Source organism: Sinohyriopsis cumingii, chromosome 4 (assembly GCF_028554795.1).
Source record: "Sinohyriopsis cumingii isolate HCF-2022 chromosome 4, ASM2855479v2, whole genome shotgun sequence".
Taxonomy (NCBI): Eukaryota; Metazoa; Mollusca; class Bivalvia; order Unionida; family Unionidae; genus Sinohyriopsis; species Sinohyriopsis cumingii.
Genome location: NC_142964.1, coordinates 14,012,788 through 14,039,606, shown reverse-complemented (window position 1 = coordinate 14,039,606; position 26,819 = coordinate 14,012,788). Strand labels below are relative to the sequence as shown.

At 34.0% G+C, this 26,819-nt stretch overlaps 1 protein-coding gene across 1 annotated transcript in view; it reads left to right on the top strand.

The window, feature by feature from the left end:
- Positions 1–25,614, top strand: part of LOC149800641 (DNA mismatch repair protein Msh3-like) — a 112,936-nt gene extending 87,322 nt beyond the window's left edge. The window contains exons 15-21 of the mRNA XM_089954651.1: positions 45–152; positions 1,489–1,609; positions 7,892–8,049; positions 12,903–13,089; positions 15,719–15,842; positions 16,922–17,072; positions 22,358–25,614. Coding sequence (XP_089810777.1) covers positions 45–152; positions 1,489–1,609; positions 7,892–8,049; positions 12,903–13,089; positions 15,719–15,842; positions 16,922–17,072; positions 22,358–22,445 — 937 coding nt within the window. The 3' untranslated portion in view covers positions 22,446–25,614. The remainder of the gene's footprint in view (positions 1–44; positions 153–1,488; positions 1,610–7,891; positions 8,050–12,902; positions 13,090–15,718; positions 15,843–16,921; positions 17,073–22,357) is intronic.
- The last annotated feature ends 1,205 nt before the right edge of the window (positions 25,615–26,819 follow it).

The window sequence follows — 26,819 nt, the reverse complement described above, 5'->3', positions numbered from 1 at the left end:
AATAAAAACATTCTTGCAATTTGTACATTTAATATTTATTACAGTACATTTGGAGAAAACTATCAGCGGTACAGGAAAGCAGTCCAGCTTTTGTCAATGCTTGATTGTCTCTTCTCTCTGGCCTCTGTAGCAAAGCATCATGGGTACTGCAAGTAAGAAAATATATTTGATTGTCATCTCATACTTCTATCAGTCACTCAGTAATATCAAGATGACAAGAGTGTATTAGTTTTATTGGGATATGTGTTTTCTTCTCTTATATTTTTGAAGAAATTTAATTCCAGATTTGCAAGATTGTGTATGACTGAATCATTTTGTGTCACATCAGCAAAAGAATGGCTCTCAGGAGCCAGCTAAAAGTAAGGTTAGAAAAATGTAAAAATGGATTGCACAAAATTTTGAAGGTAAACCTTTCCAAATAAATGCAAACATATTAAAGGTAAAGATGTTAAAATTCTATACAAATTTTTTTAATATGAACTAAAAGATAAAGGTGACAAATGTAAATCCTTAAAACAATTGCAAGAATAAAGTCTTAATGCTGAAGAAAATTAGTGTATAATAAACATGGATCAGTCAGCATGGCTCATAAATCATTCAAAATATTTTGATGGAATTTGATAACAATATTTTTTGTTATTACTCGATTTGCCTTTTTTGAGTTTAGTCTCATCTACCCTATTTTGACAAAGTTATGGCCCTTGTCAGTCAGCATGATATCCTTACATGATATGTCCCTTGTAATTTGCATTGCTGAAGAAGCATATTTCGATATCATGTAAGTGTTACATTGAGAATAAACATAATATTTATTCCAGTATTGAGTGATTATCATTGATTTAGCTTATTATAAATCCATAAGAAGTGAAAATGGAATTTTTTAAAGATGAGAAATTCATAAAATGTATGAGATAAGTTGTCTTTTTTTTGTCATATTTTTTACACCATTTAATCATACATGTTTGATCTGGCATCCCATAAAGATGTTTAGTCCTATTACTGTATCACACACCTGGACTTAAGCTATTTAGGTGTGTTCTCTGATGCCAGCATGTTGATTTTCTGTGATGCATCAAATCAAACTTTTTTTAATGTGTCCCAATTCGTACTACATTCCATTTTCACTTTGCAGCAGAAAATATTCTGAAAGTGTAAACGTGTAATAAATTACGAACTTAATTCAAATATATTCTGATTCTGGGGATAGAACTCATTGGATATGGTGTATGAATATGTCTGCAAACTCAGAGTAAAACATGTAATTTGGCACATTGATTGAGCAGGTGACTGAAATTTTTCAACAAGTTTGATTAATGTCATTTGAAAAAACAGTAGTGTAAAATTTTTCTAATCACATAAAATAAAGTAAAGAACCCAAATTTTATAGGATAAAAGCACAAATTTTGTGCCTTGAAATGACCGGGGTTGGGGCAGGAGACATTTATTTTCTTCACAGAGTAAATATATTTACTGTACATGTAATTACAGACCCAAAATATATGATGACATTGATGTCAGCTGTATACAGATAGAACAGGCAAGGCATCCAGTAATTCATCATCTTATTGCAGAGCAACAACAGTATGTGCCGAATGATACAGACCTTCATGTGAGTATTCACATGGTAGACTGGTATTTATATCTAGTACTTTTAAGATAACTGAGTACAGTCATCCCTCTTTATAACACTTCATAAATGTCACCTGCATTATATCTAAGGGATCAATATATTAAGGGATGTTCCCTCAGGGCTGTTTTTTTTATATCAGGGCACAAAAGCACAAAATAGGCTATTATAATTGGTTCTCACTAGGCATGAACTAAAATGTAGTGAATATAATTCTTGTGGTAAAACAAAGTGCAGACTCTTGAATGGAACTCATGACCATACCCATGTTATAAGAGTGGCAGTGGTATAATGAGGGGTGTTATTGAGAGTGAACCACTTTATAAAATAAGGGATATCCCTTTGCACTCCTTGCCAGATAATTTGTCACTTTTACAGATCTGCAGATTGTTTTTATTAGCAAATGTTACATTGCTGTAAGGTTTTAAGCTGGTGGGTTGGTTCTGAAAAAGCCTTTTGGTAATGCTGTGGCGTTTTGTTCTTGCAGTACAGTGCAACCTCGTTTTAGCAGCCACCTGTGCGAGAGAACAAATTTGACTGTTTTAGTGAGGTGGGTGGGTTATTGTTTAAATGTAGGTGAAGGATTACTTTTAAAGATGTCACACATCGGTTGGATATGAGACACATTGGCTGGATATGAGAAGTTGTTTGACAGAAATGGTCATTGGGAGTACTCACCAATCAATCTCACTGTATCCATAACAGTAATTCCATTGAAAATGTGAACAGTGATGCATAACTGATAGAATCTTCTCCCTCCCGTTGATTCCATTCAAGTCCAAATACTTCATTTCTTGTAAATAAACTAGCACTAGCTTATGAAGAACTACATAGTTGATATTATTTCTTTGCACTAGCTTATGAAGAACTACATAGTTGATATTATTACTTTGTACTAGCTTATGAAGAACTACATAGTTGATATTATTTCTTTGCACTAGCTTATGAAGAACTACATAGTTGATATTATTACTTTGTACTAGCTTATGAAGAACTACATAGTTGATATTATTACTTTGTACTAGCTTATGAAGAACTACATAGTTGATATTATTTCTTTGCACTAGCTTATGAAGAACTACATAGTTGATATTATTACTTTGTACTAGCTTATGAAGAACTACATAGTTGATATTATTACTTTGTACTAGCTTATGAAGAACTACATAGTTGATATTATTACTTTGTACTAGCTTATGAAGAACTACATAGTTGATATTATTACTTTGTACTAGCTTATGAAGAACTACATAGTTGATATTATTACTTTGTACTAGCTTATGAAGAACTACATAGTTGATATTATTTCTTTGCACTAGCTTATGAAGAACTACATAGTTGATATTATTACTTTGTACTAGCTTATGAAGAACTACATAGTTGATATTATTACTTTGTACTAGCTTATGAAGAACTACATAGTTGATATTATTTCTTTGCACTAGCTTATGAAGAACTACATAGTTGATATTATTACTTTGTACTAGCTTATGAAGAACTACATAGTTGATATTATTACTTTGTACTAGCTTATGAAGAACTACATAGTTGATATTATTACTTTGTACTAGCTTATGAAGAACTACATAGTTGATATTATTACTTTGTACTAGCTTATGAAGAACTATATAGTTGATATTATTTCTTTGCACTACTACACTGCAAACAGGGGGCAGTATGTTTTGATGTAATCAATGACTTGTTCCTCCACCACTAAAATTTAAATGATTTTGTTCCAGTCAGCATCCAGATATAGAATTAGTCCATGTAATAGTCTAGCATTATAGTGATAAGTGGCCTGTGTATGTCAGACATTATAAAGCTGATGTCATCTGCATTTCTGACTTCATTTTAGGAAATAAAGAAAGATTGAGTCAGAATTTAAGAATATTGGTTCAGTCAGATGATGACTTCAAAACTTTCATGAAAGACTGGATGGGAGAATATATTTATATATTTATATTTGCTTTCAGATGTAATATGATAGGGTGGTGGGAATTGTGCTCCTGACTAATATCCTTCAATAGTCAATACATTTTCCAGACATCTGCAGTATATTTAAACACAAAATATCCCATTTGACTTCATATAAGAAATACACATTGGTAATAAAGTTTATTGTTTACCAAAGAATCGATTAATTTAAAGCTGCAGGTCAGTTGATAACATGACAGTTGGCTAACAATGCAATCAAGCTGCATGTGTATGAAGGTGGCTTTAATTTCAAGATTGTTAATAATGCAACACTGGATTTTCAACTGTTGATACTTTGCAGTACTTATTAGGGAGGTAAGTCACATATCAGTTCATGTGATAAATGTGTTTCAACAATGGTATTGTTTGGTATAGGGGTGTATATATCAGTTGATTGAGCAGGCATATGTGGTCTATAATTGGCTCTGGAATAGAAAACAATTTATATAGCATTGAAGAAATCTATAGAATTATTGTTGTTGTAAGCATTATTGTTGATGTTTCAATACAAATTAGCTGATAAGTTACCAGTTTCTTAAGGTGCCATTGTCTCTAAAAATAACAAGTTTAACAGCAAAGAGCAGTGAGGGACTATTGGAATCTGCAATATAAACTTTTAGAAAATCTTTTCCTTCAACAAGACAAAGGTCTCACAAGAAATTAAACTCTTGTGTGCTTAGACAATACAACATTGCAGTAATAAAAAAAATCAGTCATGAAATATTTGTGAAATGGTTGTAAACTTCAGGAGCCACACTGTAGCAGTTATATCTAGATTTGTGTTATAACCAAGCATCATGCATTTTCACTGTATACAAGTTCCTTTCATTAGTGAAGCAAGCTTTAGCGTAATAATAGAGCATCCTTTTCACATTTGTGTCAATTCACAATCATTAATAAGCTTTTAGTTATAAACATTTAAATGGTCGATATGTTGCTAGGGATGTTATCAGTATAAATTGAGAGATTCTGATTTGGTCAGATTACAATAATGATTCATTCAAGCTCTCAGCTACTATCATAGTTCTGGCTACATGTTCTACACCAGGGTCGAAAGGGACCCTTTTGCCTTGCAGATATGCATGATTTATTATGGTTGTCTCGGTAACTACCAAATGGCTTCATGATAGGTATATCCAGGACAAAGACAGACCCCAGTGTCACATTGTCTGGGTCACTACCAAATGTCCCCAGGACAATCACAGCAAATAATATAATATGTCCAGGCTGATAAAGACAGCCCATGGGGAAGAAAATAGTATTTTTATTAATGGTAGCTGACCAGCAAGTAAATAACCACTGATGTTGTTGTTGGTTTAATGCCATTTTTCAGCACATGATTGGCTATATGTAGCATTCAGCATAACTGGTGGAGGAAGAACTCAGGGGGAAAATCCCATTAAGAACCACTGACCCACAGGAAGCTACTAGCAAGCTTTTTCACATACCCACACTGGCAGAGCTCAAGACTCAAACCCATGTGGACAGAGGTGAGAGGGCATTGATCAGTAAAGGCAAACGCTTTAGACCTCTAAGCCACCTGGGGACCCACCAGTAATGAATATTAATGAAGAAAATATTCCCTGAAACTGAATATATATGTGTGTTATTGGTGTGGCCTTTTCGATGAAGAAAACTGAAGAGACCAGAAGAAACTGGACGCGAGATATTTCATTGCCAGAAAATGAATCAAAAGTAGTGCATTGCCATTTTAATATTCTGGCCTTTTGCATGATGTGAGTTGTCTATAAATAGGATGAATTGGCCAATAATTATTTATTCTCTTTGAAAGACTTCTTGGTGGAGATTCTTGTAGTTTAGGGTAAAATAAAATTGAGAAAATTTTGGCTTATAGATGAATTGCAATCAATTGTGTTCCTCCGGTGCAAAATGGATTTAATCATCAGTGTGCTACAAAATGATAAATAAGATATTTAGCTAAAAGTAATGATCATGAGTTTTGAGTCAACGATAGACATCTTGTTAGGCCATTATTTTCTATGTGATTTAAATTCATTAGAGTAAAACCTGTTATGAGACTGCCTCTCAAGACAGGTGGTCTCTCATAACAGGTTTGTACAAATAGACCAGTTTCCAAGGTCCCATTTCAGAAAAATTTAAGGAAAAATAACACAATCACTGTTCATAACTTCTATTCTTTATTAGTAGTTCTTGCTAAAATATTGTATGCATTCATCTGAAAACAAAATTATATAGCAATAAAGATATACTTCTCTCATTTGAACATGAAGTCACATTTACATGTGAAGATGTACATGTATTAGCATATGAAATCATTTCTGATTTACTCCTTTTCCTGTATGAAGCCTTAATTTTTTTACCAATGTTTAAACTGCTATTTTGCAAGTGGTTTCTCCCTTTTCACTTCTTTTGTTATGATAATTATTTTCTCCAGTTTTAAAATTTGTCTCTTTTTAGTTGGAGGTTTGTCCATTGTTACTAAGGTACTAGGTGTTAACATTATTAGTTCTCAATCGTAACATCAACTGTAATGACAGTTTTGACAAGGCTTTGGGAATATATGAAATTTTTTTATTTTGTGCATTGCATATCTAACAATTAATGAAATAAAAGGAAACAGTTATCTCATCCAGAAATAGAATCATTTACTCAGAGACAAAATTCAATGGCTTAAGGCAAGGAAGACATGCAGGGATTAACTAGTGTGTAACTCAGTCGTGCCAACTTGAATAGACAACTGCTTGGTGATTGGGATGTAATCACTGTAACATTGGGGGAAAAAACACAACAAACATCACAAGCATTCAACACTATCAATCAAATACCACAATGATTCTCTCTTGCTGGTTTAACAGACAAAGACCTTATTCAGCCCCGGCAATACTGATTAACTCTAAAAACAAATATGCACAAACACCACCTTAATTTCAGCACTATAATGGCAATTTGTGACATATACATGAGCCTGGTTTACGGACTGTAGCATCTGTCACCAGTAGCCAGAATCCGTGTTGTTGTGTTTTGTTCTTTTTAAGTATTCTTTTATATCAGAACAGTCTTTGCTAATCAAGTGATCGTTGTTACAAAACTTGTTACATAAAGAGGTCTGCGATGTCTGTCTCTGTTCTCGTGATACGGTTGTACATAGAGCTGGATACTATGTTCTACCAGTCCATATATGCGGTAGCTACAATAAGGCCAGGAACCTAGGCTAAGTGCTAGAATAATAGGTCGTTTTGTTGGGGTGTTTTTTTAGAACGGCATAAGTGGTAATTGTTACAGGGATTAAATGAAAAGCTAGGTGGAGTTTATCCCCATTTTTGAGTTGCAGTCATTCATAGCAATGTCGAAATGCATATTTTGCCAAGACATTTTGGTCGCTGGTTGTATTCAGCAGGTGGTCACTGATGACAGAGTGTTTATATAACACAATCGATCCGTGCATTACGATTGCGGTCGGAATTGACAGGTGGTCGCTCATAGCAGAGGTCGCTCATAACAAGTTTTATTGTACATGGCTTGTTAGGCCAGTGTTCTGTGTGATTTTTAAATGCATTACACATCTTGTTAGGCCAGTATTTTCTATGTGATTTTTAAATGCATTTCACATCTTGTTAGGCCAGTATTTTATACATGATTTTTAAATGCATTACACATCTTGTTAGGCCAGTATTTTCTATGTGATTTAAATGTAAATGAACATGAGTGAGAGTAAATATTGGTCAAAGTGAAGAATTCACAAATGTTCTTTAACTTAATACAGAACCTAAATTGTGACCAAACAAGATTATTGGTATGGGGAGAAGACTGGTTTTCTCATGTCATATAGTATATGTAAAAAAGAAACATGTATAAAAATGCTAGCTAATGAAAGTTTAAAGTGGACAGTGAAAGAGGTCTCTAATAATAAAAACATTGTAAACAATCCAAATACCCATATGAAATTCACTGAATGTTTGAAATATAGTGTAGTGTATAAGAATTCATATTTAGGGAAATGAAAAATCCAAATATATTATTACTCTTTCATCCTTATGTAGCCAGTATATACTTAAAAGTTCATCGAAAAGCATGCATGTGTGACAAAATTTTGAGATTAAAGTATGGGGGATAATGTTTTACGGTTGCTGATAAAATATCAATTAATGAAAATGTCAACTAAGGACAATAACATTTAAATCTATCTTGAGTAATGAAAATGTCAACTAAGGACAATTCCATTTAAATCTATCTTGAATAGTTACGGTTGTAATGTCTTTATTTTGTTTTTAGTGGCGCTTTGTAAATGTCTATTTTTTAAAATTTCAGTCTGATGGAAAGCATGTGATGATAATCACAGGCCCGAACATGGGTGGAAAGAGTTCCTATATCAAGCAGGTGGCCCTAATTTCAATCATGGCCCAGATGGGGTCCTTTGTTCCTGCTGACTCAGCAAAACTAAGTGTATTTGATGCTGTGTACACAAGGTATAGTTTACTCAATACACAACTAAAAATGTGTTTATTTATCAGATATCTACATATATATATATATATATATATATATATATATATATATATATATATATATATATATATATATATACACACACACACACACACACATCTTATTTACAACTTTGACATGTACTGGGGGCAACACAGTGGCAAACAATCACCAGATTAGATACATCTGACTACCTTGTAAAGATTGAAACAAAGATTAAAAGATACAGATAGACTAGGAAGCTACACAGGTAGGGTATGGTGCAACTGGCTAAGGAACTTGGAGAATGCAACAGACTATAGAGCTGCATTTTAAGAAAGTGAACTACTGCAACTAAATGAGGAACTGTAGAAGTACACGTAGTACTGAGGGCAAGAGAATGAGGTAACATGAAAGGAATGCCCCATTGTTCAACTTGCTAACAAACTGCGGCATTGCAACATGAAATGAACACCCCATTGTTCAACTGGCTAACAAGCTGTTCCATTGGAACTTGATATGAATACCCCATTGTTCAACTGGCTAACAAACTGCGAGGAGGACACTCTAACCACTAGGCCACCGGAGTGGTTCCGTTGAGTCAGGATACATACAGCTAAGTTTCTGTGTTATTATTTCTATATTTTTTTTGTATGTTCAGGTTTTTGTGTGTAGTATAGAAAATTGTTTATATTACTGACATTGTTTTGGAACCATATAGATATAAGTTTTCTCTTCATGGTTTACTCAGTAGCATCCAGCTCATGCATGTACTTACTGCAAGTGATGCTTCAGTGATTTTACCTTTTTAGGCAGTCAAAAATTGGCCTTCCTATGGGTTAGTTGTTGCTATGATTGATTATTTGCATTCCACTTTGTTCATGTAATTACTATAAGCAATGCTTCAGTGATTTTACAGGTATAAGCAGTCAAAATCGACCTTCGTACATGTCACCTTTTACTAGAATTGATTATTTAGCATCCACTTTGTAAATATTAATAGCGATGGTCTAATTCTCTACCTGTACAGGCCATGTGTGCACTTTTACAGGTGTTTATCATGGTGGGTAACACTAGCAAGTTCATAAATCAGGACACACACTGCATATTTGGTCTGCTGTATTTTGTCTTACAGATTTAGACCATGGGCAAGACCAATCTTTCAACCACTCAACATGTATAGTTTTCTCTGTCATTCATTGAATACATGTTGGAATTACATATTATGGACAGAAATCAATGGGCAGCGATTCTTTGGGTGCTAAGGTGAAGGTACAGAAGGATAGCATGAGGGGTTGAAACATCTGCTTACATGCAAGGATTCAAAACCATATCATTTATTCATGAGCGAGATGAGAGTAACAGCAGCCAAAGTTATAATCTTGCATATTGAAATTATGGTCTAGTTATATGGCTTAATATTCTGTACCCCGTCTCAACCTCAAGAATGGACAACATCGTGCCAGCCAAGATAGCCATGTTCCTTCACAACCAGAATCAGCTTTATAACCCTGATTGCAATGGGCCTGAACCACAATTATACAATATCAGCCACCAGAAAATGAACTTGTCCTGTTCCACAACTCACATAGTGCTGCTAGGCACTTACTGCATATAATCCCCTGTTTAGTACCACTCTACCCAATTATCCACTTCATAAAACCAGTTATAAAGAAGACTAACCTGCATAGAGCTGCTTAGAAATTCCTGCTTTTGACATCCAGTTTATATATATATCTCCTTGCCCAAATGGAGTTTATCATGGGTATAACCTGGCTGAACAAGACACCATTTGAACTGCTCTTGCGAGCTTAACTAGTTCAACTTTCATATAAGTCTTGCCTCCTTGCAGCTTTGGCTATCAGTAGGCAAATTCAGCGAATATGTTCCCTATTGGCAGACCCATCTACATTCAGTTCTGACAAGATGAATCAATATCACCCATAAAGCCCCCAGCTTTCATTGCCAGGAACAGACTACCATTCATGGGTAATCAGCTACTGGTAACAGTTCTTGTCTGTTCTGGACATTACATCTCAAGGTCATCTACAGGACCCAGTGCAAGCTCTGAAGTTGTATTTCAGGAAGACCAAGCCTTTGCATCAAGGGAGATCACACCAATACAATATATCAACATGGACACTTTCGTACTGAATAAATTGGGGTATCTGTTCTGCATATTGGATTAAACCACACCAGAGAATTCACTTCACATATCAGCTCACAAAGTTCACAGTTGCCCCAAACATTGAAAAGGAACGAAGCTGTAATTATCCATGCCATGGGATGGAGATCTAAGTACACTTCTCCAGTTTCTATCAGAGATCTTTCATTGTAAAAGCCTCAGTGTGATCTGGAGGAACCTTTAACCATAGCACAAAGGTAATTCAACAGCTTCATAAATATGCGGCATCACCACTGGATTTGCAGGAGGGAACATTTTTCCCTTTCGAAGCCGCTCCTCAACAGGATAAAATTAGAGACTGTAAACATAGTCATATTTAGGATAAATTGGGATACTATTTTCCATTTGGAATATCTGGAAGCTGTCACACATACCTTTGGGAACTGGAGATGGTCTCTTCAGGGTAATGGGATGTATTTCCCTCCACCTCTTACCTATTCTGCTAATGTATTATGATTGGTTAACATGTTTGAGGAAGAAACCAATTTTTTCTTTTAAAATATTTTTTTCAATAATACTTACCCAATCTTAGTACACATACATCCCAGCCTTTGCACAATTAGAGAGTGTACCTTCTGCTCCAGTAGTAACTGACGATTTCTATGGATTTGGCACTAATCCCGGTATGAATGGGAGATCACTCTAACTACCACCTAATGGGAACATTTAGCTTTTTAGCAAAACATTTTAACCTGGGATGGCTGAATTTGTCAGGTAGTGGTACTTCTAAGGTATTATGGTTGGGTAAGTATCAGCAAGGAAACATATTTTGCTAGATAAAATTGGTGTCTCTTGACAAATATTCAGAGAAATTGACATCTACATGACAATGAAGAAGGTGCATGGAGGCAACCAGATAAACTAAAGAAAATGAGATGGTATTTAGACTCAAGATTTGCTTTCAATTTCATCCCTATAATAAGTACAACAATTGATGAAAGTATTACCCACATCTTTATTTATGTAAAGACCTATGACAGCTTTTGGCGACTCAGATAGTTGACGGAGCTTGTGTAAAATGTGTATCATGTATCAATACCATTGACTTCCATTTACACAATACACATCTAAAAGAAATCATAGCTATATATTTATTTCTCAGATATAAACATATTTTATACATCATATTTACAGCTTTAAAATGTGCTGCAGACCTGCAAACTCTTGCGATTCTGCCTTAAGTCTTACGAAAATTACCCTTAAAATACAGACTTACGGCATGCTAGTAAAAACTTTGGAAAATCATTGATGCAAAAAAAACGGATAATTGGTTCATCCGTGTTTTATATGGATCTGGGTTTCATCTTAGAATTGGTGAAATTAGTCAGGGAACCAGACTAACTTTACAGCAGCACTCCAGACACTTTAAACTGCACCTATTTGTTCATACAAAGTGTCTGCATGATCAAACTGTTGATTATAGAATTTTTTTAAATGGCATCCAGAAAGCGATGCATGTTTAATACGAACGGGAAAATAAGCTTCTAGAAAAGTGCTAATAATCAACACAGAAGAATAAAAAGGAGTATTCAGATTCTTGTGAATAAAAGCTGGTAAGGACACAATTACATTTACTGGACATCACATGCTAATTTGATTATGTCTCGTGGCGGGAGATGTGATTACCATTGTCATGTGAAATGGAATTTTTTTCCAATAATTATGTCAAGTTGAGAGACAGAAACAAGCCATTGAGCTGCATAGGGTTTGGAACTAAAGTTTGTGCAACTGTACTAGTGGTAAATAAAGTCTTCATGTACTTTTCATGTACTTTACAATCTTTTCAGTTGAACATAATGTTTATCATCGATGCGTCAAACTTTTAATTATGTTTTCCAACTTTACAATATCAGTTATTGATATTTTCTTAACACTTTACTGAAAACTGGTCAATCTTACGGAAACAAATCAACTGCCTTACTGAGACGGACTCATCAGGGTTGGCAGGTCTTTGTACTGGGGGCGACTTGGTGGGACACAGTCACAAAATTATATACATCTGACTAGCTTGTAAAGATTGTGAAAAAAAAAGCTATAGAAATAAATAGACAACTAAGGAAGATACACATGCAGAGTACAGTGCAGATGGCTAATGAGCTACAAAAGTAAAAATAGCATATACCAATCAATGTGCAACTAACTATGCAGTTGCAACAGGACATTAACTTGGAGCATGCAGCTGGCTTATGCATTTAGAACTTTGCAATCTGAAAATTACCCAAAGCCAGCAAACATTGAACTGTTTTCATATAATTTACAAGACATTTGTCATGTTACTTTCATTATTAATAATCATTTTGAGTAACGTAAGTTAACTAATAGGAGTCTGATAAAATGAGTAGTCAGTGTTTTATATAAAAGTATATTTTCATAATTTTATTTTGGGTCAGTTCTTTAGTTCTGTATCATTGCTTTTGCAATTATATGAAAAATTGGACTCAAACAAAAGTTTTAAAACTAACTGGCTTTAAAGCTATTTCCACAGTGTTATTATATTGCAGTGAATAAGCATACATTGCTATACATTGTTAATGTTTAGAATCAGGATATGGTTCAAGTCAGGGTCTTAAAGTGCATTGGTGCACCCAATAAATGTTTAGAATCAGCATATGGTGGGAGTCAAGGTCTTAAAGACTTACTGTTTTGTTGTTGTTGGGTTCTTTTCTTCAGGATGGGTGCTGCAGATGAGATTTTTCAAGGGCGAAGCACTTTCATGGTGGAATTACAGGAGGCATCTCAGATCATGGCTCAGGCAACATCCCGCTCACTGGTGATCTTGGATGAACTGGGCAGAGGAACAAGTACTCATGATGGTGTGGCCATAGCTTACTCTGTGCTAGATTTTTTCATTAATAAGGTAAATTTACAAATTTGACTAGAAAATTCTAAAACCCTTTTACATGCTTATATTTCAATTTTCATTTTTTTAAAAAGTTACCAAATATTCAATAGTTCCCTATCATGTGCTGAAATATGGTGTTAAACCCTACAACAACAACAACAACCAAATATTCAATAGTTCCCTGTTTCTTTAGCATAATATTCTGGGTAAGAAGCAAAACATTTTCTCAAGAAAATTTTAAACTAATCAAGTACTGTTCAAAAAGTTATTTGATAGCTTTGTGTTCGTTTTAATATTCCATGTTCTTACTGTTAGAGGGGTCAGTTCTGCACTACAGCACCAAAGATACAGACATTGTTTTCCTGAAAACATTTGCTTTGAATTTACATTTTTTATATTTTAGAGATCATGATTATTAATTTGTTTTTTTTAGTGAAAGAAATTTTAATGCTGACTCATGCTAATCCATTTGATAATGTCAGTGCACATTGTGCCTACTTGCTGAAGTATATGTAATGTGTGATCATAAGTTTAAGATAAAAAATAATAATGTGTATCTTCCCCAGTTCCTCATTTGACTTTCACCACCATACCCACTCCCAACATGCCTTTGTGATGAATGTTACCATCAGACCTTGCTAAATAAATATAAATCTACTGACTGCTAGGGAAATTTTCAATGCAGAATCATTAAGCATGTGTGTACTTGCACTGATTGAATCATACACTGTGTGTACTTGCACTGATTGAATCATTCACTGTGTGTACTTACACTGATTGAATCATACATAGTGTGTACTTACACTGTATTGAATCAGACACTCTTTATACTTACACTGATTGACTTGTACTCTCTGTGTACTTACACTGATTGAATCATACACTGTGCATACTTACACTGATTGAATCATGCAGTCTGTACTTATGCTGTATTGAATCATACACTGTACTTACACTGATTGAATCATACTCTGTACTTACACTGATTGAATCATGCAGTCTGTACTTATGCTGTATTGAATCATACACTGTACTTACACTGATTGAATCATACTCTGTGTACTTACACTGTATTGAATCATACACCGCATACTTACACTGTATTGAATCATACACTGTGTACTTACACTGATTGAATCATACTTTGTGTACTTACACTGATTGAATCATACTCTGTGTACTTACACTGATTGAATCATACACTCTGTGCTTACACTGTATTGAATCATACACTTTGCATACTTACACTGTATTGAATCATACACTTTGTGTACTTACACTGATTGAATCATACTCTGTGTACTTACACTGATTGAATCATACACTATGTGTACTTGCACTATTGAATCATACACTGTGTAATTGCACTGATTGAACCATACACTGTGATTAATTACACTGATTGAAACATACACTGTGCATACTTACACTGATTGGATCATACACTGTGTACTTACACTTACATGTCAATAAACACAGTGCATGATTAAATCAGTGTCAATATACAGTGTAAGATTCAATCATATTAGTGTAAGAACACAGAGTATGATTCAATCAGTGCAAGTACACACATTGTATGATTCAATACAGTGTAAGTACACAGTGTATGATCCAATCAGTGTAAGTATGCACAGTGTATGATTCAATACAGTGTAGGTATGCACAGTGTATGATTAAATCAGTACACTTTGCATACTTACACTGATTGAATCATGCTATGTGTGTATTGACATGGATTGAATCATACACTATGTGTACTTACACTGATTGAATTATACACTCTGTGTGTACTTGCACTGATTGAATCATATACTGTGTACTTACACTGATTGAATCAGATATACAGTCCACAGTTGGATTACATTGAAAGTAGATGTTAAGGCACCAACCAGGCATAAGTGCATTTTGAAGAAAAAAATTTAGTCCTGTTTATAGAGATGTAGTTTGGGGTGTCTTTTTTTTCTCCAAAATTTAAAACAACCCTTTAAAAAAAAAAAATCTTCATACTAACATGTGCATTTAAGCAGAGTAAAGTTTGTATTTTTATTCTGTACATTAAACTGAGCACATTTTTGTGAATTTCAATAGTTATTCTTGTTTCCATCATTGTGAATTTCAATAGTTATACTTGTTTCCAGTGTTCTGAATTTCATTAATTATACATGTTTCCAGAGTTATGAATTTCAGTAGTAATACTTGTTTCCAGTGTTATGAATTTCATTAGTTATATTTGTTTTCAGTGTTGTGAATTTCAGTAGTTATTCTTGTTTCCAGTGTTATGAATTTCAATAGTTATACTTGTTTTCAGTGTTATGAATTTCAGTAGTTATTCTTGTTTCCAGTGTTATAAATTTCAGTGTTTTTGATTTGCATAATATTTTAGTTTTAAATGAAACATTGTCTTAAATTCACTGAGAATTTAACAGCTTTGAGATTATTTATCTCCAAAACTAATAATCATGAATCTGCTTACATGGCATTTTTCAATTTTGTCTTCTGTTTTCTGTAAAATATTCTTGCAAGCTTTGAAAGCTTTTGCATGCATAGAAATATTATTCTAAATAATGGAGTCAGAAGTAAAAGCCATAGACATACACTCAAGAAGTTCCACAAATTCCAGGTTTGAACTTTGAAATAATTTCAGCCCAAGTGTTTGACCCTTTTTGTAACTCATTACCCCATGCTGGCTGAGTTTGAGAACTTGTACCCTGATCATGTGGGCAACTATCACATGTCATTCTTCCTAAATGAAGAGGAAAGCAATGAGGGTAAGCTGAGTTTTGTACCATAATTGTCACATATATATCTTTGTATCATAAATGTCACATATATATATTTGTATCATAAATGTCACATATATATCTTTGTATCATAAATGTCACATATATATCTTTGTATCATAAATGTCACATATATCTTTGTATCATAAATGTCACATATATATCTTTGTATCATAAATGTCACATATATATCTTTGTACCATAAATGTCACACATATATCTTTGTACCATAATTGTCACGTATATATCTTTGTATCATAAATGTCACATATACATCTTTGTATCATAAATGTCACATATATATCTTTGTATCATAAATGTCACACATATATCTTTGTATCATAAATTTCACATATATATCTTTGTATCATAAATGTCACATATATCTTTGTATCAAAATGTCACACATATATCTTTGTATCATAAATGTCACATATATATCTTACTGAAAAGTTCTAATTCTTGACAATTTTCTGACTATGCACATTATCAAACTCATTGTTGCTCTTAATTTGTAATATGTAGAAATGAGTTGTCTTTTACACACCAATCTTGTTGATTTTGTGAATAATAGAATTTTTCGACAATGATAAATTTAGAAAAAAATTACCTCAGATCAACTTTTCATTTTTTAGGCATAACATTTGAATCACTGTCTAAAGTGAACAAATACGAATTCTTTAATACTATATAATTATTGTATAATTTCATATTTTGATCAGAAAATACATCTTCCAGAGTAATTCATGTCAGAAGCATATGCAATTACTCTGATATACGTGGTCAATTGTCACATACTTGGTTTTAATTTTAATTCCATATTATACTCACTTATAAGATGAGTCAAACTGCAAAACAACAAAGATCCTCATCTGCTGTAGCATAATGTGCATGCAGATTCAGGTCCGTTTTGGTTATTCTATTGACTACTAACAAACTGCACAGACCCAGATATGCCGGTGCATTATTCTACAGCACATCTGGGTCTGTGCAGTATGCAGTTGGATTTATTTGATTAGTGACTATATTATACAGTATTTAAAGAATTTATATTTTATTTTCTTAAGAGGTTATCACATTCCTGTATCAGCTGGTATCTGGCATGGCTGCACGGAGCTATGGACTAAATGTTGCAAAACTAGCAAACATTCCAAGTGACATTGTTAAGAGAGCCACTCAAAAATCCCATTTTCTGGAGGAAAAAGTTCAGAGCAGAAGGTAAGGGTTTAAAAACCCAATCTATTCGTCAAAATGTTTTTGCAAGCATAACATTTTAGTTAATTTTGAAGCACAACAGAATTTTTAAAAAAATATATTTTCCATGAGGAAAAATGATGTAGAAAGGTTTTGCATATTTGTTTTTAGTAGATATATGAAAATATTTCGCAAGTGAAATCATGAGCAGCCAAAAATGTTTCCACATCACAAGTGAAATAATTTCTTCATATCTACTAAAAAACATAGATTTTCTTTTTATTATATATTTTTTTAAAGCAAAAACCATTGATTTGCATGGATTTTCTCCATTCTGCACCAGTGCAGTTAACAGCTGCATTACTACATTGATAAAATGAAGTTCTAAATTTTACACTAATTTGGGACAGTAACAGTTTTCAAATTTAGCATTTACCTATAATGCATCAGATTAGTGTTAGAGGGTGTGTGGCAGTTCATAGTGATGTATAGCATTGGGGCAACATGCCATAGACATATAGCATCATGTCCCACCCAGCCATATTATCCTGACACCAGGCTGACCAGTCCTAACACTAACCTCTTAATGCTGAGTGCCTAGCGAGGCAGCTGTTAGTACCATTTTTATAAGTCTTTGGTATGACTTGCTCTAACCACTAAGCCCCCGGAGTGGTCTGTGCATCTTGGACAAATTTCATGCGCTGATTGATGCTGTTGGGGTGAGGTAGGCATAATTTGATACTGTGGGGTTGACATAATGTAGAAGCATGACAGAGTGGTTATGTCTGGCAGACTTAAGAGCATAACATCTCTAAACAAAAGATTTTAATGATTGTGAGTTTATTTGTGCAGATTTTTATTCTTTATTTTATTTATTTGTACATTCAAATGTAAATTTTAGTGGCCTTGGCAAGCTTGCAGTCTAATTCAGTAGCAGATGCTATATCCAATCTTCAGTTGTTACCTAATTTCAGTTTATAATCAGTATTAATCAACTACCAGTTTATAATTAGTATTAATCAACTACCAGTTTATAATCAGTATTAATCAACTACCAGCTTATAATCAGTATTAATCAACTACCAGCTTATAATCAGTATTAATCAACTACCATTTGATACATTATTTTCAAGCATAAGCATAGTTGTAATGAAAGTTAAATTTGCAGGTTAAAAAGGTTTATTACTATATCAAATCAGAAGGTTTTTTCCTCAAAAATGTGTACAATTTGTCATATAGGTATACAATCCTCTAAGGGTGACACATAGCAACAGGTCATGTAAGTTAAGTTGATGACAGTATTCATATTTCATGTACAAAGCTAATTATAATAACGGTAATATTAGAAGTCTACTTTTTAAAGTTTGGAGTTCATTGGTAGTCATTTCTTGGAGGCAACTCACGGAGCAGTTAAGTGTACTCTAGAGGGTCTACAGTTGGCACATTTTAAGATCTGTACATCCAGATGTGATGGGGGGGGGGGGAGGATGAAAGAGAGAAGAAGCAGAAGAATGAAATGGGCCTAAATATGGAACTATTTTTTTGAATAACACATAAGGGCAGATGTATTTCGTAAATGGGGAAAAAGTAGTTCCAACAGTGATATTGTCATTGTGGCAATAAAAGTGGTGTCATCACTGTGGCAATGCCATTTTTCTCCCACTGATATATTTGAGTATCTCACTGTGAAATATATATAATATACATTATTTATTCAGTCATTATCTTGCACAAACTGAATGTTGTCAATATGCAGCATTTGGTTGATGTACAGATTTAATAATGTTAGAAGATGATTTACAGCCATTAGTTTTAAATGACTTACTATATTTACAAAGGTTTTAGAATCGAGATTTCTGTTCACCCTGGTTACTTTACTGTGGCTTCTTTACTCATCATGTGATATATTGGTGGAAAACCTTTTCAATCCTGTATATATTTGATAGTGTTTTTGAGTTTTTCCCCATTTGTACATAGCTCTGCATCAGATGCTAGCAGTTCCCAGTCTTAAGACAGTTTGCTATTTAGGTTCCAAGAATCCTGTTTTGAAGCAATTCTCCATTTAACACACACCTGTCTTTATATGCCCCATTTAGTTCCATTTAACACACACCTGTCTTTATATGCCCCATTTAGTTCCATTTAATACACACCTGTCTTTATATGCCCCATTTAGTTCCATTTAACACACACCTGTCTTTATATGCCCCATTTAGTTCCATTTAAAATACACCTGTCTTTATATGCCCCATTTAGTACTGATCGATATGAGATTGGCTAATATAAAGTTAATTGCACATATTTCTGTATTTCTTAGCTTGTAATTAATTTTGTCAAGCATGCACCATATTTGTTCTACTTCCATTTTGTGTGTCACCTTCCTTGTTGTGAAAAGCAAGGGAACTGTGTCAACTCTCTGTTCCATCCATACATTACGATTTCATTACTGCTCAGCAACTTTTAAGCCATTTGAGACTAAGGGATGAAACTTAGTATGTTGATACAGTATCAGTAGATTGTGTTTCTTGTATTGCATAGGAGGTCCTGTTTTCAACGTCAAGGTCATGGGTTAATATTTCAAGTTTTCCAATTCTTTCCATCCTGCTCTGTAACATAAAACCATTTGTGATTAAGGGATGAAACTTGGTATGCTTATATGTCATCATCAGTATATCTTTTTCCACATTGGTATCATCTCTTCAGGATCAAGGTCATGTGCCAGTGTATTGAGTTTTCTTTCACACTTTCCATTATGACCACTCCCCTGGCCTAAGTGGTTAGAGCATCTGCCTCGGTTGAAGGAGGTAGCTGGTTTGAACCCCAGCCAAGTCATAACAAACACTTATAAAAATGGTACTAATAGCTGCCTTACTTGGCACTCAGCATTAAGAGGTTAGTGTTAGGACTGGTTGGCCTGGTGTTAGAATAATGTGACTGGGTGAAACATCATGCTATATGTCTGCGGCATGATGGCCCAATCCTAGACATCAATATAAACTGCCACACTGCAAACATTGTAGCGATATGACTGATTTTTTTTAAAGCTACATTAAAAAAATTTAAATCGCACACACACACTTTCCATAATGCTTCATAACTTTAAAGCTTTTTTTAGGTAAAGGAGTTCAACTTGTCATCATCACTAGAAGATGTATGGCATGCCATAATGGGTATTCTGTCTTCAAGGTGAAAGTTAGGGATCAGTATTTTACATTTTCCATCACACTTTCCCTTCCACTCTAATGTTTGAGTCATTTGGGATCAAAGGGTGAACATTGGTATACTTACACAGCACTATTAGAAGGCATGTCACATACCATATTGTGGGTGCTGTATTAACACATTAACCCATGGCGACGAGTTTAAATGGCAGGAGGTAGTAGCCTACTGCTGAACTCTGTAGTGTCAAGGTCATGTATGTTATACTAAAGTGGGTGCTATTATAGAAAGTTAGATGTAGCTCTACAATGATACCAAATAATCTGGAAGTTCTAGTTGCACTACAAAATACAGAGGGAGAAACCTCATTTTTTGGACCTGATTTTTTCCACCCAAAATTTGCCCGTGGTCGGAATTCGATTTTGTGTCCAGAATTTAGACTTTTTGGTCTCAAATCTAAGGCAGACCGGTATGAACTGCAAACAGAATGATGAAACATTGCAAAATGTAGGATAAGATTGGCATTTGGTATTAAGAGTGGTCTCTATACGAAAATAATGGGTCCGTTAAGCAATAAAAAAGAACTCCAACTTTTACCCTTCTTCTCATACGCAAGCCAAATAGCCAATGAAAAACGATGTTTCTAACACAACTAGGCATTAGGTTATTTGAAAATCACCTGGAAGTTGATGTATTAGGATGTATTCAGAAATAACTTTCAAAATGTGTTTCCTACTCAAATTTCAGGCAAAAACGACAAAAACCTCCAGAGGTTAATGTGTTAAGATCAAATATCGTTAGAAGTCAAGTCACATACCATATTGTGAGTCCTGTATTAAGATCAAGTACCGTTTTAAGTCCTGTCACGTACCATATTGTGGCTGCTATCTTTAGAACAAGGTCACAAGTCAGTAATTTAAAGTGGTGTTGATTTGTTTTAAACACATACCTGTCTGCACTATAAGTTTCCATCGTTTTAAAGTTTGAAATCAAAGAATGAACAGGGCTCAGGAAATACTTTTCCAAGTACTTGTCATTGGGATAAGTGAGTTGCAAGAGTTATTAATGCCTGTCTTCATTACGCGATACACTTCTGCATTACACTGGTTACACTTTTACTAAAGATTTATAAGCTCATGATGCAAGCTTGATACAAAAATGGGTCAAAGCCTTGAAAATAGAACATTCGAATAGATGGCTCCTTGGATACATATAGTAAGAGATGAGGAATAAAAGTCGAAAATTGCAGTTGCAAACATATCCCATGATTAATTAGTGGTGTTTGCATTTACAGTGAAATGTTTAAATAATCTAGGTGTCATAAGTTTAATTTTCAGTAAGAATAAGATAGAGAGAATGACAACCTATTTTTTATTTTTGTCTGGTTAGACATTGTTACGTGTGCCCCAGATCAACAGTATTTTTAACACTGTAGCTTTATTAATGACACCAGCAGATATTTAGACAAGTATTTAATGACTTACCAGTAAATTGCATTTAAAAGGGGTCTCAGTCTCCAGCAACTTTTGTACTCCATTTTGGTCAAACCCACCATTCTAGAGATCTACACATAGGAGCCATAAAAAAAAGAAAATTCTGAATGACCAGAAGAACCGGTCATTACCCAAGATAGATTTCAACCAATCAGCTGTTTTGACATTCTATGCTTTTAATAAATACAAAACAATAGCATGTGCATGAAATTTGCCTGGAACCAGCAGAGACACTGGAAATGGTTGTTTGATTGGATCTTTTACATGGCTTCAACAATTTTTGGCATATTTTGCAAGGTTTGTTTTCTTTCTGTTTCATGATTTAAAAGTTGTTTGAGGTACAGAGATGAACTGTTGCACTCTTGTGTTCACCATGTGAATGGCATCAGATCCATTAACAGTCAAGGTTATAACTTTAAGGCCAAGGTTACTTATATTTTTTTCCTTTTCCACACTTTATTTTAAACGACTTTTGAATAAGAGATGTGAAACTTGGTTTCATTTCCATGTCTGTCCTGTAATTCTGTTGTTTTATGGTCATATTTCATTGTAGTATACATATTGTAGTATACATAGTGTGGTATACATATAGTGATCTCACAGTAGTGCAGGTGGACTGGATCATCCAAAATTCATAGAATTTGCTTATTCTTACAGGAGACAGCTAGACTTATTCAGGGATCTGGTGAACTCTCAAACAGACTTGGCACCAGAACTTGTCAAGAGGTTCATTGAGGGTACTTGAAGAAATAAAATACTTTTAAAAGAAAGTTAAAACACTTTAAATCTACAGAACATGATAAATTTATTTGGTGATTTTTTTTGGTCAAATATAGTAGCATGTGGACAGAAAAGGACTGTCCTTAATGTTCAGTGTGTTTTAAATAATTGTCTTTGGATTCTTGTTTATTTCTAATATATATTGAGTAGTTACAAAGAAATAGTGAATGTCACCAAATTGAGACTGAGTAAGTGCAAAAAATAATGATTCTCAATGAATAGAAATGTAGTAATTACAAGGATGTAGTGATTGCCAGTAAATAGAGACTGAGTAATTACAAAATAATCAGTGCCAGTGAATAGAGATGTAGTAATGACAAGGAAATCATTTTGCCAGCAAATAGAGACTATGTAATTACAAGGAAATAGTGATTGCCAGCAAATAGAGTAATTCACAAAAAATAATGAGTGCCAGTGAATAGAGATGTAGTAATTACAAGGAAATACTGATTGCCACAGCAAAGAGAGACTGAGTAATTTCAAGGAAATAGTGATTGCCACAGCAAAGAGAGACTCCAGTAATTTCAAGGAAATAGTGATTTCCACAGCAAAGAGAGACTCCAGTAATTTCAAGGAAATGGTGATTGCCACAGCAAAGAGAGACTGAGTAATTACAAGGAAATAGTGATTGCCACAGAAGACTCCAGTAATTTCAAGGAAATAGTGATTGCCACAGCAAATAGGAGCAGAGTGCAAGTGAATATAGAGTAATAGCCATCTGAGTGGATATTAAATGATTTGTTGCCAATGAATAAATGGTGATTGACAAGGAATTATGAATTTGTAGTGATCCCTGTTGAATTAAGAATGATTTATTTAGTGAAGCTAGAATGGGTATTGTTGAAATCAAGAATTTTATAATAGTGAATTCAGAATGTTTTATTATTGAATTTATAGTGATTGCTATTGAATTAAGAATGATTTAAGAGTGAATTCAAAGTGATTGCTATGGAATTAGGAATGATTTATGAGGGAATTCAGAGTGATTGCTGTTGAAATAAGAATGATTTCAGAGTGATTGCTATTGAATTAACAGTGATTTATGAGTGAATTCAGAGTGATTGCTATGGAATTAGGAATGATTTATGAGGGACTTCAGAATGATTACTATTGAATTAACAATAATTTATGAGTGAATTCAGAGAGATTGTTATTGAATTCAAATTATAAGTAGGTGGATATTGTTGATGAATAGAGTGATAGTCAAAACTTGGTTGCATGTAAATACAGAGTGATTGGAAGTGAACAGAAAGTGATATCTAATTGATTTAGAATGGCTGCAAGCAAATACAGAATAATGTCCAGTTTACTCGGAGTAATTGCCAGTGATGTAGAATGGTTTTCAGTGAATACAGGGTTATTTAAGGCATATAGCATTAATTCCATGTTTTGTTGCAGGCTCGTTTTGGATACAAAATCTCTAATGTAGCAACTCAGTTTTCAGGTTTCTGTGTAAAGTCAAAATTGTTAAGAAACTTTTTTAATGTGAACATTAGTACCATATGCATGTAAAAGTAATGAATTTAGCATTTCTATTTTTAAGGATTCATAAAAAAATGCTGATAACTCACTTCAAATTTAATGTGAATATTGGCAAAATAGGATTCTTTTTAAAACATTAAAAACTTGTAATATTCTTTTGTTGGGAGTGTTTTCACTCCTGGGTTTAATGGTTTGTCACCTACAGAGTAATGTGATGTGATAAATTTGTAATCCTAACTCGTATTTTCTTAGTAAAGGTCAGATATTCTAATATCTTTCACATCCATATATATTAAGTCGGATCATTTTGGATGTCCAGTTTGTAGCTACATTGATTAAGGATCTAATGACTTAAATTTATATGGAAAAAAGTTATGATTTTTAAGTGAGAAATTTTTTTATGTCCTTTTATTTGAAGACCTATTAAACCCTTTTATTGTGGGTGTAAAAATGTCTTTAAGGTGTCATTGACCCATCTTCAAGTACTATTTCTTTCTTTTTGCAAGTTTAGTGTATTAGACCAAAATCCTAACATTTCAGATTATCATAAGAAAATCTTAGGTTGGACAGACTATAAGAATTGTAGGGAAATTTGAACTTGTTGATGACATTATATGAAATTTTGTTTTGGATAAGCTAGATTGAGAAAATTTAAAATCCCATGAAAGTCAATGAGACTTTGTCTACCATTATCTTGAATGATGTCAAGAACTTCCCTGACCAATGTGAAAATCACATGCATCAGTTGACTGTTATCCAACAGATGTCAAGAACTTCTCTGACCAATGTGGAAATCGCATGCATCAGTTGACTGTTATCCAATAGATGTCAAGAACTTCTCTGACCAATGTGAAAATTGCATGTATCAGTTGACTGTTATCCAACAGATGTCAAGAACTTCTCTGACCAATGTGAAAATCACATGCATCAGTTGACTGTTATCCAACAGATGTCAAGAACTTCTCTGACCAATGTGGAAATCGCATGTATCAGTTGACTGTTATCCAACAGATGTCAAGAACTTCTCTGACCAATGTGGAAATCGCATGCATCAGTTGACTGTTATCCAATAAATGTCAAGAACTTCTCTGACCAATGTGAAAATTGCATGTATCAGTTGACTCTTATCCAATAGATGTCAAGAACTTCTCTGACCAATGTGAAAATTGCATGCATCAGTTGACTGTTATCAAATAGAACAAGCAGCTTGATCACTTAATTCAACTTTGTACTAAATTTGGAGGGTGGGGTGTCACTCATTTGAATTTTATGGCATGGTAGATGTATAGAGCAGTTGTACCACTAGCTGCATGGAACCAGTTACAACATGATTGTTACTTTTTACCCTTATGTTTTTTTGATGATCAAATTAGTATTAAATGTTGAGTAGATTTTCTCTGCAACTGACCCTACACAGACTCAGTTTTGCAGTAAGTGGTTCTGCACAACAACTGGTGTGATGACTAATGAAAAATGAGTTGTAATAAAGCATGTTTTGTGTGTCTATTATAATTTTTAAATAATAAGTTTGCAGAATTTTAGATAGTTTGCTTTCAAATTTTCACTCGGATATCAGAGTGACCTATGTGAAGTTTGATTAAAGCATTCTGTAACAAATGTATCTTTATTGAATTTTTTTCTATGTACAAAATCATCGTACCAAAACATTAGAAAATCATAAGATGGGCCCAGTTATTTGTACATAGATAGATTTTATAATTTCATATAATTTACCATTTTGAAAGTAAATGTTGAGACATGGACTTGAATAACATTATTGGTATGAGTCTCTCATACAAACACTTTCACTAAATACACAGGACACATAACAACAATATAACGTTTCAGAGACTTGGACAATTTAATATGACAGGACAGTGGAATTATTTCTGACTTCATACAGGTTAGTTTGAAAATCTGCATTAACTTCAGCTGCCATATATGTTCCAGCAAAATCTTTACACTTTACAGAAAAAAACTCTTGATGGTTTGAACAGCTCTCCGTCAAACTCTCAGTAAAGTCAAGGTCAGTTTGATAATTAGCAGGATTTCCTACTTGAACCTTGAACAACCTTGTTAACTTAGCAGGACATTCTGTGAGACCATGGTTGACATGTTAACAGCATCAAAGCAATCACCTTTGAAATGTTGATAGATAAGCGAGTTATATAGTGGAACAGGCATCAGAGGTCACCCAGTCCACTTTAAGGTTATTTATTTATTTATTAGTCATTGCACTAGGGTTGCACAACTATCAGTACTTTGTACCAACAAGGACAGGAAAATTGATACAAAGCCAAACTTTGCCAGTACATATGTTAATCAGACAATATTATGAATGCATGGTGTTCTGACAGGTAATTCATGTTGACAGAAAATGAAATGAATACATTTCTGATCTTTACAGGAGCTGCATTGATAATAGACAATGTCACAAATCAGCATCATGACGATAGAGTAATCTGTAGTCTCACCTTTCCCACATCGTTATAGATATTTTGAAATTAATGTTGTGATGTGGGTTCAGAGCCAGTTGCCTATCAGAAAGTTGGAATTTGTTGCCACAACATGGTGGCTGCATAGGGTAGCTGCTAAAGTAGCGGGCATAGGGTAGCTGCTAAAGTAGCGGGCATAGGGTAGCTGCTAAAGTAGCGGGCATAGGGTAGCTGCTAAAGTAGCGGGCACAGCAGATTAATAGACCTTATATTGGGCCATACAGGCATGAAATCGACAGGAAGATGATCTATTTTCTCAGAAATTGCAAGTGTAGCATTAGCTTTGTCTTTAATCCACTGACAGAAAAGACAAAACTACAGCATTAATGAAATTTTACCTGGTTCTTGCCATTTGCATGGCT